The sequence below is a fragment of the Oncorhynchus keta genome, chromosome 1 (assembly GCF_023373465.1).
Source record: "Oncorhynchus keta strain PuntledgeMale-10-30-2019 chromosome 1, Oket_V2, whole genome shotgun sequence".
In the NCBI taxonomy this organism is placed as follows: domain Eukaryota; kingdom Metazoa; phylum Chordata; class Actinopteri; order Salmoniformes; family Salmonidae; genus Oncorhynchus; species Oncorhynchus keta.
Window position 1 is genome coordinate 44794448 of NC_068421.1, and position 13065 is coordinate 44807512.

The window sequence follows — 13065 nt, forward strand, 5'->3', positions numbered from 1 at the left end:
GGCCAGGGACACACGGAATGGGTAACGGGTGCATGTGACTATGCCGACTGTGCCTATTAATTTCCCTCTTTCTCTGACACACATAACAACTGGGGGGGGGGCATGGTTGACTCCACGTCGTTAATGTGTTTGTACCAGTGGTGTAATGGCTTCTATCTGTATCTGATTACTGTGTCGCTTATGTTCTGTGCAAATCAGTCTCATCCTGGACACTGATTAGAATCTTGGCACTGGCTCGGCTCCAATCGCGGCTAATCTCAGCCGTGCTGATTGGCGCTAATTACCGTCGGCGCAGGTGTGTCCGGTCCAGCTGTCCGCACAGACACAGCTGAAACCCGACGGTTCCTCCGCACAGGTGGCCCCGTTCGCACAGGGGGACGAGAGACACGCATGCTCCACTGAGGAACGGGAGAGAGGGGGAAGGGAGAAGGAGAGAGAGAGAGAGAGAGAGAGAGAGAGAGAGAGAGAGAGAGAGAGAGAGAGAGAGAGAGAGAGAGAGAGAGAGAGAGAGAGAAAGAAAGAAAGAAAGAAAGAGAAGTCAAACTCAGAACCAGGCAAATTCGGTCATGAATCTGGTCACTAAGTGCCCACGTGCTCGAAGTTCCTTCACGCTGATATTATTCTCAAGATTCTCTGCAGAAGTACTGCAGCAGCAAAGAACTCACCGATATCACAGTTGCGCCCGCGGAAGCCCTCTTGGCACTCACACTGGTACTCGTTAGGCTCTGTGTTGGAACAGGTGCCCCCATTCTTACAGGGCCGGTGTGTACCGCAGTAGTTCAGATCTGAGAGGTAAAGGGAGATGGGGGAGACGGGGGGGGGCAGCAAAAAAAGAGTGAGGATAGGTAGAGTGGAGGGCAGTTGAAAAAGTGACGGAGAGGGAACGGGGTGAGGAAGAAGGAGAACAAAAGAAAAAGGAATCATCTCCAACCCTTCCTCTTTTCCCGTGTCCTTGAGCCGTCTGGTCTCAGAAGCGCAGAGCGGCACTGCCACGTTAGCGCAAACACACACACACAACAAAGCGATCCGCGGCAGTTGACACTGAGACATCCTCATTAGATACATAACATTAAACTGATAAAGTTTTCCATAAACCACAACCCCCCCCAGAGTGAGTGAATCCATGTCAGTGTGGTACAGGAGAGCGGCTGCCTGCCTGGGGCCCGGGTGTGGGCCCTGTGCGTGGAAGAAGGCAGTATTAAGCCCAACTTTCTAAAGATCTCTCTCTGCAGTGTTCGGCTCTCTTTGTGACTGAGCCTCTTCACAGACGACCTGAATGGAGGGACAGGGAGAGGCTCAGTACCCCAAATAGCTAAGCAGGACACAACCCAGCCCAGCTCACATTCACTTTACCCAAGGCTATCGCCTTTCCCCTCACAATGCTCAGCTGCTGGCCCCTCATGTGGCTCCCGGAGGTTCCCACACTGGGGCACAGGAGGGCAACATTGGGGAATTGTTTGGACAATGTTGCGGTAATGTCACCCATTCACTCACACGCGGTCGAAAACAGACTGATGCACAAGCACTCTCAAAGCATGACCTTCTTCTGATCGATGGCTTCCTCTTCTTTATTCCAACGCCGGTACTGCGTGGACGCAAACACACACAAAAATCACCTTTGTCACACAGCAGGCCTCCCCAGTTGACGTCACACACACACTGCCAGGGTTCAACGCAGCTCCCGTAGACGCAGCCTGGGAACGTCATACACCGGTGACACAGAGCACCCTCATAGCCGTAGTGACACCTGCAAAACACAGAGGCGGGGGGGGCTACATGGTAAGATACATGGAGGCCTTTGAGAACAAATTTTATTTTCGACGGCAGACTCACTTGCATTCTCCAGGCACAGAGCAGGAGCCATGGATCTGATGACACCCCTGTCTGCACACCGCTGTAACACACACACACACACACACACACACACACACACACACACACACACACACACACACACACACACACACACACAACATTACGTCACCGTCTGTCAGGTCAGAGGCAGTCCACTGACACTGGGGACCTATATAGACGCTGCAGTCCCTAGGTGCCGACCAAGAGTACAAAACAACACTGTCATCAAAGAAACACAGCACACAGAACCACAACAGCACACAGCATCACTGACGTCAGGTGAGGTAGTTCCATTTATGGTAACGTTCAGTGCTCGCCACCCTCTACGCTTCTCTGGGGACAAACTCCACTGACGGCTCTCAACAAATGGATGACTCCCTTCCTGTATCTCTCCGGTCGAAATCAGCGCCCTGCTGAGGAGGAAGTGAGATGAGCCAGAGGAGGGTGGTAAGCGGGAGGGAAGGGCCACAGGATGTCATTACTCCAGGCTCATATCCTCCAGGGTTTCCGCCATCATTTCCTTGATTTAGTCTCACCTCAGCAACCCTGCCGCTTCAGGTCAGAGGTCAGAGTGTGTGGTCGCCTTAATGATGACTCACGAGCCGGAATCATAAAGTGACTTTGAAAAAACTGTCAGGACATTTGAGGTTTTAAGGGGATTTTCCAGGCTTGATGGTTATAAACTTGGTTATTACCTTGGCATAACATACTAAGAATAGGAATTGACACACAAAGAGCCACGAATCACAGGCAAGGAGGAGCCATCACTTGGATTCCATCCAATCATTTGTGCTGGCCCTAATATGTCTGTAGTCTATAACACCAAGTCCCTAATGCAGGCAAAGCCTGAAACGTGTTGGTTTCCTCAATAAAGAAGCGTTTTCTATCAACTTCCACTGTCCTCTAGGAGCTGCTGAAGGTCCTCTTCACTACCGGAAGTCCAACACAATATCAGACACAAAACAAACCTTTGCCCAGCACCAGGTGGCCCTCGCTCACCTTCTCGACACTCCGGTCCGGTCCAGCCCTCCTTGCAGACCTTGATGCCGCTGACGTCACAGTCAAAGTGTCCGAAGAAGTCGTCCCGGGGCCGGCAGAACTTGTTGCAGAAGGGGCCGTAGTAGTTGAGGTCACAGCGGTACCGCAAGCGGTACTCCAGGCTGAGCGAGCGTCCGTGGTGACGGTACGTCTGCCACTGCTCGCCGGGATTCAACATGGAGGACAGGAGGACACGCTCGATCAGACCAGCCTGACCTAGTGGAGAGAGAGAGACAGAGAGAGAGAGTTAGATTTGCCTTGAGAGAAAGACAGTAGAGAAGAGACAGCGTGTAGGTAAAGAGAGCAGCTAAAGGGCACAGGGTCGGTGTGGCTGCCTTGAAAGAGAGAGAACGAGAAGGGACAGAGTCTCGCTCCACCCTGTATGGTGGCGACATGTTGTGAGAGCTACTGGTAAGGAGAAGAAGACAGGGTGAGGGCAGAGGTGGCAGACAAGAGACAGGGTGAGGGAGCAGAGGGCACAGAGGGTAGAGGGGGCCCAGATGGGTAGGAAGGGCACAGCGTTTGGGTGGTGACATGGTGAGAGAGCTGCTGACCCCGGGGGGATTTCCCAGAGAGGCTGTCATCTCCACCTCAGTTATAATCCCCCCTGACAGGGTATTAACCCACACAAAGCACTGTGTGTGTGTGTGTGTGTGTGTGTGTGTGTGTGTGTGTGTGTGTGTGTGTGTGTGTGTGTGTGTGTGTGTGTGTGTGTGTGTGTGTGTGTGTGTGTGTGTGTGTGTGTGTGTGCATCTGCGTGTGTCTGTGTGAGGTGTGTGTTGGTCTCTGTGTGTCTCTGTGCGTTGGTCACTGTGTGCGTGCGAGAGAGAGAGAATGTGAGTGGCAAAACAGTGTACTGTGTGAATGTGTATTTAAGAGACGGGGAGATGGAGCAAGAGATAGAAACAGAGAGAAAGAGGGGGCCTGTAAGTGAGTGGGAGAGAGAGAGAGAGCATTAGAGAGGGAGGGAGACAGGGAGGGAGAGAGAGAGAGCGAGCGAGGGAGAGCTAATAACACACATAGCAAAAGTCCTGATGGAGGGATGAGATCATCTGGGTTTGAAACAAAAGAATGAAAACAGGGGCACATATTGTCTGGAAGGGGAGAGGGAACACAACGGACACTAAGGGTGTTATCCCAGCTATACCCCCCCCCCCCCCCCACCCCCCCACCCCATTCTCCACACGTGCGGCCGTGTGTGTGTGCGTGCGTATTTTGAACTTGCAGCTACAACAGCATATGTTCGTTCCTTACTTTGACGCCTCCGATGAGTCCAACAGCTCATTTCAACGCCCACAGTAAAGTGCTCTACCAGAGAGACAGAGTCAGAGAGGCAGTGTTGTGAGCGAGTGTACAGTATGACTGTTCCGCTGTGGCGAGTTGGGCACAGTTAAGACAGGGACAGGCGGAGAGAGAGGTCTCAATGGGCGAGAACCCACACAGACAAGGATCATGTCTAGTATCTAATCCTTTGTGATTGTGTCCCACTGCTCTGTATTGGATCTGAAGTGTTTGCCCTTGACGGTGTCTGTGTGTGTGTGTGGGGGGGGGGGGGGAATAGACAATCCCAGTCAATAGATCAACAGATAAACACCCTTTGAAACTGTCTCCAAACACACATTAAAAGAGGTTAGGGGGAGAAAGACAAAGGAAGAAAGAGAGACAGAGAGAGACAGAGAGAGACAGAGAGAGAAAGAGAGAGGGACAGAGAGAGAAAGTGAGAGAAAGAGAGAGGGACAGAGAGAAAGTGGGGTGCGGTTGGTTGTTCAAAAAAGGGGGGAGTAGTCGTTTTTTATTGATTGTATTGCCTTTCGTGTGATCCAACGAAAATGTATTGTTCACATAAAAAAGAGGGATAAAATCACCGGGGGAACACAACTAGCTCCATTCCGGAGAGTCGATGAAGGTCATTAATGTTTTACAGCGTTGTCACTATGTTCTCCGCCTCTGTCCAAGGACTCTGTAGCTCTGTGTTCGACAGATACATTACAGCGTTGTAATCCATCCTGATTAGAGCTGTGGGCCTGTAAGTTGGCCCTGACTGCTCTAGGATGTCTGTTTTTTATTTATTTAGCTAAGCTGGGAGCCAGGAGAGAGGCTTTAAACCCAATGTGGTAAAAAGAGAGAATATTTCAGGAGCTCAGGAAGAACGAGGGATGGCGCAAACGAGACTTACGGCTAGAGCTGTGGAGGGCAGAGGGAAAGAGAGGGAGAAGGAGGAAGAGGAGGAGGTCTGGGGTTTGGGTCCCAGTCTCTCATTATCTCTCCACTCATCTTTTGGCTGAGTCTGTCTGCAGCCTTTTACTGGGCAAGAGGGGGCAGAGGAACGAGGGAGACAGGATGAACGGGAAAGGCTGGGGAACGAGAGGAATGAGGAAGGATAGTCGCATCTTTGTGTTTGTGTGTCTTAGTGTGTATGTAATGATTATTGAAGTGTTGATTTTGGTTTATGTGTGTGATGTATGTGTGTGTGTGTGTGTGTGTGTGTGTGTGTGTGTGTGTGTGTGTGTGTGTGTGTGTGTGTGTGTGTGTGTGTGTGTGTGTGTGTGTGTGTGTGTGTGTGTGTGTGTGTGTGTGTGTGGTCTATATCTGTCTGTTTTTAGAGAATGCTGCTCACATTCCCTATCTCTGATTATGAGCAGAAACAATAAGCGGAGTGTGAAATTAAAGGGTCTGACTGGGAGACCCTTACACTGAAACACACACACCCGCACCAGCACACATACAGGCACAATTAGAAGCACATGCAGACGCACACACACACAGACAGGCTTGGGGCTCATAAGGTCCGTGGAGACATACATACACCCACCCTGTACGCACAACCACAAAGGCAAACACATTTTCTACACGGCAAGTGCAAACTGATACACATTCAAGACAGACAGACATACTGGATGTGCCTCCTTTTCAAGACTGCAAGGGGACCCAGTGAGGACAGGGGGGAACCATAGCCCTGGGTCACAAACAGGAAGGGGGAGGGGCCACATGCACTCTATGTCCCCCTCCCTGTCTGTATCACTGCTTATTTAGCTTTTAACTTGTGTGGGAAAGTATGAGAGTCTGGCTGTGTGCGAAGAAATAAGTCAATTTAGTCTGTCTGTCTCTTTCACTGATTCGCTCTCGCGCACACGCACACACACACACACACACACACACACACAGGGAATTCTCTCTCCAGCCTTACCTGATTCGGATGTTTTGTTGTCATGGTCCAGAGCCTCTAACACCAAGGAGAACGATTTCTGTGGAGGACAAAGAGAGAGAACAAGGTTCAATCAATTCAGTTTAATCTACGTACGTAGTTCAGATCCAAATGGATTTGTCACAAAGTGCTGAGCCACAATCTGGCGTGATTGCTAAAGAGTTAGCCAAGAACACGTAGCAGCTCACAGTAGTCCTACTGATGAAATGAAACAAACACAACCTTGCAACCTCACAGTGTTAAGAACAATGTCATTTTTTGACTCACTCCAGAAACGTCCATAAAATCCATGAGGCAGATGGGCTGTGATTGGTCACGGAATTTTGGATGATGGTAATTGGCCAGCCAAATGACCGTGGTCACCGCAATAACAGTTTGAATAGCATTTTTTTAAATTTATTTTAATTAAATAATATTCCAATTAAATCAATCCTGACAAACATGTTCTCCTATCCTCCACTCCAGATAAATAGAATGAATAGAACAGGCGTTTTCATTCTAGTCAATGATGGCATAATGGGTGGACTGGCTACCATTGCGAGTGTACCGATTGCAGAGATGGACAGACCATTTTTTCTGGTTATATTACAGTCAATGAACAAAGTAGGCCACACAAAGCTGCTATTGCACTGGAGAGCCAGAACCTTAAGGACACCGGAACTGACCATTCCGGTGGTAAACAGAGTCTTAATTTATCCACTGTCTTTGGCCATAGGAGCAAAGCAGGAAGTAAAAAGCAGGAAGTGTACCCATCAATGTGTGCTGTGATTTGTTGATTCAACTCAACTGACATTCCAAAGAAAGACATGAGCCACATCAGGTAACATCATTTGAATGAACATTCTACATTTCAGCAAGGAGAAACAAAGATTCCTCACATGTGTTAAGAGTCCATGTTAGCGCTGAAACGGAAACAACCTCACGAAAAAAACTGAGTGCTCACATGCCAAAGTATAACACTTTTTTGGTTATTGCATGATTCCATATGTGTTATTTCATAGTTTTGAGGTATTCACTATTATTCTACAATGTCGAAAATAGTACAAATTAAGAAAAACCCTGGAAAAAGTAGACGTGTCCAAATGTTTGACAGGTACTGTACATGTATCAATAATTATTGGGGAAATTATTGGGAAAGGGAAGCATTTTTTCATCTTTTGGCTCTATACTCAAAAAGTTTATATTTTAAATCAAACAGTGACTATGAGGTTAAAGCGCAGACTACTTTAATTTGAGGGTATTTTCATCCATATCGGATGAACTGTTTATAAATTACAGCACTTTTTGTACATGGTCCCCCCATTTTAGGGCACCAAAAGCTTTGGGACAAATTCACTGATACAGTTCATTCGGAATATATTCAGACCCCTTGACTTAAAAAAAATAAAAATATTGCGTTACAGCCTTATTCTAAAATTTATTAAATAAACATTTCCCCCATCAATCTACACACAATACCCCATAATGACAAACCGAAAACAGGTTTCATCCAAATGTTTCTACAACTTGATTGGAATCCAACTGTGGGAAATTCAATTGATCGGACATGATTTGGAAAGGCACACACCTGTCTTTATAAGGTCCCACAGTTGACAGTGCATGTCAGAGCAAAAACCAAGCCATGAGGTGCAAGGAATTGTCCGTAAAGCTCTGAGACAGGATTGTGTCGAGGCACAGATCTTGGGAAGGGTACCAAAAAATGTTTGCAGCATTGAAGGTCCCCAAGAACACAGTGGCCTCCATCATTCTTAAATGTAAGAAGTTTGGAACAAACAAGACTCTTCCTAGAGCTTGCCACTAGGCCAAACTGAGCAATCGGGGGAGAAGGGCCTTGGTCAGGGAGGTGACTAAGAACCCGATGGTCACTCTGACAGAGCTCCTCAGTGGAAATGGAGAACCATCCAGAAGGACAACCATCTCTGCAGCACTCTATCAATCAGGCCTTTATGGTAGAGTGGCCAGACGGAAGCCACTCCTCAGTAAAATGTACACAACAGCCTGCTTGGTGTTTGCCAAAAGTCACCTGAGGGACACTCAGGCTATGAGAAACAAGTTTCTCTGGCCTGAAAGCCAAGCATCATGTCTGGAGGAAACCTGGAACCGGTGAAGCATGGTGGTGGCAGCATCATGCTGTGGGGATGTTTTTCAGCGGCAGGGACTTGGAGACTAGACAGGATCGAGGGAAAGATGAACGGAGCAAAGTACAGAGAGATCCTTGATGAAAACCTGCTCCAGAACACTCAGAACCTCAGACTGGGGCAAAGGTTCACCTTCCAACAGGACAACGACCCTAAGTACACAGCCAAGACAACGCAAGAGTGGCTTCGGGACCAGCCTTTGAATATCCTTGAGTTGCCCAGCCAGAGCCCAGACTTGAACCCGATCAAACATCTCTGGAGACTGAAAATAATCTCTGCAAAAGGTGCTTCAACAAAGTACTGAGTAAAGGGTCTGAATATTTATGTAATTGTGATATTACAGCTTTAAATTGTAATAAATATGCAAAAATGTCTAAAAAAACTGTTTTTTCTTTGTCATTAAGGGTATTGTGTGTAGATTGATGAGAAAAAACTATTCAATTTTAGAATAAGGCTGTAACGTAACAAAATGTGGAAAAAGTCAAGGGGTCTGAATACTTTCCTGATGCACTGTATGTGTATTAAAGTAGTAAAAAGTATTTGGTCCCATATTCCTAGCACGCAATGACTACATCAAGCTTGTGACTAAACACATTTGTTGAATGCATTTGCTGTTTGTTTTGGTTGCGTTTCAGATTATTTTGTGCCCAATGAAAATGAGTAGTAAATCATGTATTGCGTCATTTTGAAGTCTGTTTTTATTGGAATTAATAATATAATATGTTTCTAAACACTTCTACAGTAATGTGGATGTTACCATGACTACGGCTAAGCCTGAATGAATAGTGTATAATGATGAGGGAGAAAGCTGCAGACACACAAATATCATACCCATAAGACATGCAAACCTCTCACCATTACAATAACACGAGAGGTTAGCATTTGGGGGGGTGTCTGTTGTTATTAAATTATTATTAGAGATACACAAATGGTTTTTTTTGCACCCACCAGGCGTCATGCCCACAATGGTGATGTGAGGTGAAATGCGTATATTCTAGGATGTGAGCACTCGGTGTGTTTGACCGGACGAAGATCCGTTTGGGATGGAAACGCTGTCATTAAAGCGGTGAATTGGGAGCTTCAACGGTGTGCGGGCCCTTCTTGTACGACCACAAACTCTTCTGTAACTATGTAAAGAAAAAAGTATTTAATAAGAATATTTCATTCATTCAGATCTAGGATGTGTTATTTTAGTGTTCCCTTAATTTTTTGAGCAGTGTGTATAATTTTTTATATTTATTATTATTATTTTTTTTCAATACGTTTATGACAGTTATTTTATTTTCATGACGATCTTCATCCATAACCATCGTTTACACGGTTATACGGTAATTGTGCCAGCCCTATAAAGCAGCACTGATGTGATTTGCCAAGCTAGGCTACCTCAAGGAAGCCGTGCTACCCACATCTACGGATCCTAGATCAGCAGATCCTAGATCAGCACTCCTACTTTGAGACGTTTGTGGATACGGGCCCAGGTACAGTATGCCTGCATGATACGACAGAGTGGGGGGAACCCTTAGGAATTCAGCACCTTACAAACAGCAGCAACACAGAGAGAGACACACAGACATAGAGAGAGAGAGAGAGAGAGAGAGAGAGAGAGAGAGAGAGAGAGAGAGAGAGAGAGAGAGAGAGAGAGAGAGAGAGAGAGAGAGAGAGAGAGAGAGAGAGAGAGAGAGAGAGACTGTAGTACTGTATAGACTACTACATCCGGCTACAAAAGGGCCTGTACAGAAGACAGGGACAAACAGCAGATATCTTACGATTTAGGATTTACAAAGATTCTTACATTTTTTTCCCGCTCAACCTGTCTTTTGGTGCAGATCAGCAATGAATAATTCAGACCCATGTCCCCCCTCACACCAGCCACACCAGTGGCTGCCATGCAAATCACCCCGCCGTGCATTGTGGGCCGGGTGTCCTCCTAAAGGGCTGGATGGATGTGCAGTCACGCCTCTGCTCTAAGGGCCCACCGCTGAGTGGATGAGTGGAGCGAGGGAGGGAGGGATGGAGGGATGGAGAGGCGGACGACGAAAGGTGAGTTTAGATGGAAGAAAAGAGGGTGGAATATAGGTTAAAAGGTAGTGCGCAGAGAGTACATGACATGTGGAAGAATGACAGCAGGATGGAGGGGAGAGGGAGCGGGTATAGAAATGTGTAGAAGGTAGTTAATTAGAGGTTGGGGGGGACAATCAGGAGTGTGGAGGGAGAGGGAGCGGGTATAGAAATGTGTAGAGGGTAGTTAATTAGAGGTTGGGGGGGAACAATCAGGAGTGTGGAGGGGAGAGGGAGCGGGTATAGAAATGTGTAGAGGGTAGTTAATTAGAGGTCGGGGGGGCAATCAGGAGTGTGGAGGGGAGAGGGAGCGGGTATAGAAATGTGTAGAGGGTAGTTAATTAGAGGTCGGGGGGACAATCGGGAGTGTGGAGGGAGAGGGAGCGGGTATAGAAATGTGTAGAGGGTAGTTAATTAGAGGTCGGGGGGGCAATCAGGAGTGTGGAGGGGAGAGGGAGCGGGTATAGAAATGTGTAGAGGGTAGTTAATTAGAGGTCGGGGGGGCGGAACAATCAGGAGTGTGGAGGGGAGAGGGAGCGGGTATAGAAATGTGTAGAGGGTAGTTAATTAGAGGTTGGGGGGGAACAATCAGGAGTGTGGAGGGGAGAGGGAGCGGGTATAGAAATGTGTAGAGGGTAGTTAATTAGAGGTGGGGGGGACAATCAGGAGTGTGGAGGGGAGAGGGAGCGGGTATAGAAATGTGTAGAGGGGAGTTAATTAGAGGTTGGGGGGGGACAATCAGGAGTGTGGAGGGAGAGGGAGCGGGTATAGAAATGTGTAGAGGGGAGTTAATTAGAGGTGGGGGGGAACAATCAGGAGTGTGGAGGGGAGAGGGAGCGGGTATAGAAATGTGTAGAGGGTAGTTAATTAGAGGTTGGGGGAAACAATCAGGAGTGTGGAGGGGAGAGGGAGCGGGTATAGAAATGTGTAGAGGTGAGTTAATTAGAGGTTGGGGGAACAATCAGGAGTGTGGAGGGAGAGGGAGCGGGTATAGAAATTTGTAGAGGGTAGTTAATTAGAGGTGGGGGGACAATCAGGAGTGTGGAGGGAGAGGGAGCGGGTATAGAAATGTGTAGAGGGGAGTTAATTAGAGGTCGGGGGGGGGCAATCAGGAGTGTGGAGGGGAGAGGGAGCGGGTATAGAAATGTGTAGAGGGGAGTTAATTAGAGGTGGGGGGACAATCAGGAGTGTGGAGGGGAGAGGGAGCGGGTATAGAAATGTGTAGAGGGTAGTTAATTAGAGGTGGGGGGGACAATCAGGAGTGTGGAGGGGAGAGGGAGCGGGTATAGAAATGTGTAGAGGGGAGTTAATTAGAGGTTGGGGGGGACAATCAGGTGTGTGGAGGGGAGAGGGAGCGGGTATAGAAATGTGTAGAGGGGAGTTAATTAGAGGTTGGGGGGGGGCAATCAGGAGTGTGGAGGGGAGAGGGAGCGGGTATAGAAATGTGTAGAGGGGAGTTAATTAGAGGTGGGGGGACAATCAGGAGTGTGGAGGGGAGAGGGAGCGGGTATAGAAATGTGTAGAGGGGAGTTAATTAGAGGTCGGGGGGGGACAATCAGGAGTGTGGAGGGGAGAGGGAGCGGGTATAGAAATGTGTAGAGGGGAGTGTGGAGGGGAGGACGAAGGGAGGGGTAGAGTGTAGACGTGGAGAGCGTGCGCGTGTGAGACCCGAGGTGAGGGTGGGGCATTGAATAAATAGGTCGGTGGGTCTTAGACCGGCCAGGCATTCAGGAGAACAGGATATAGGAGGGAGAGAACGGGAGGATGGAACTCTGGCATGGTAGAGGAATAGAGGAAAGTGGAAAGTGAGGAGTTGAAGGTCGAGGGGAGATGTTAGATAAAGAAGGTGCGGAGAAGAAAAGTGCTGGAACAATGGATTACAGCACAGAGGAGCGGTAAAGAAGAGTTGGGGAGGCGAGGGGGGAGGTGTGAATGTGGAGAGCAGTGACGAGGCGGCGCGCGCACACGCCGGATTAGAGAAGAGTGAGACATCCCTCTCTCTATCTGAGTTTTCCTCAGTCCGCCTATTTTACCTGTGGTGTTTACAATCCACCTCCATTCACACACACACACACACACACACACACACACACACACACACACACACACACACACACACACACACACACACACACACACACACACACACACACACACGCACACACACACACACACACACACACACACTGAAAAAATCCTTATAGACTGGCGACAAATTAGGATTGAAGAACAGCGACCGTTCTACCTATTCTATTTCTATGTGAGAGGGGACTAGGGAGGGGTGAATATGGGCAAAAGTCATCATTGGTTTGGACATCCTGTCAGAGAACTTCTGGGTAGGAAATGATGCAGCGCCCAACACACACACACACACCATTACCTCAGTGTTGGCCTGCTAGCTAAGGACACCTTTCCCATCCAATTTCCCTCCTTATCTCTCTCTCTCCCTCTGTTCCCCAACCGCTGCCCCACCCCTCCTCCACCCCTCCCCCATTCTCCCCCACCCTGTACCTGCTCCCATGCCAGCAGCAGGCTACGACCTAAGGGAGGCCCATGTGACCCACAAACACACACATGCACGCAGAGCCCAGGTCACACACACAGCCAGGTGACACACACACTCAGGAAGGGTGTACCTGTGACCAAACCTGTTGCTAAGGCTGGGATCACACCCAGGGGACCAGAGTAACCATGGTTACTCATCATGACATCTGTACACTCATTTCTTTGTTGTGCAATATTTTAGCCCTGCTATTACATGAATTGTTATTT

At 48.3% G+C, this 13065-nt stretch overlaps 1 protein-coding gene across 1 annotated transcript in view; it reads right to left on the minus strand.

Moving 5' to 3' along the window:
- Window positions 1-13065, minus strand: part of LOC118386150 (protein jagged-1b-like) — a 53044-nt gene that overhangs the window by 6695 nt on the left and 33284 nt on the right. Inside the window, exons 3-8 of the mRNA XM_052525845.1 lie at window positions 6080-6137; window positions 2854-3108; window positions 1834-1894; window positions 1617-1747; window positions 666-785; window positions 285-398 (exon numbers count right to left, since the gene is read on the minus strand). Coding sequence (XP_052381805.1) covers window positions 285-398; window positions 666-785; window positions 1617-1747; window positions 1834-1894; window positions 2854-3108; window positions 6080-6137 — 739 coding nt within the window. The remainder of the gene's footprint in view (window positions 1-284; window positions 399-665; window positions 786-1616; window positions 1748-1833; window positions 1895-2853; window positions 3109-6079; window positions 6138-13065) is intronic.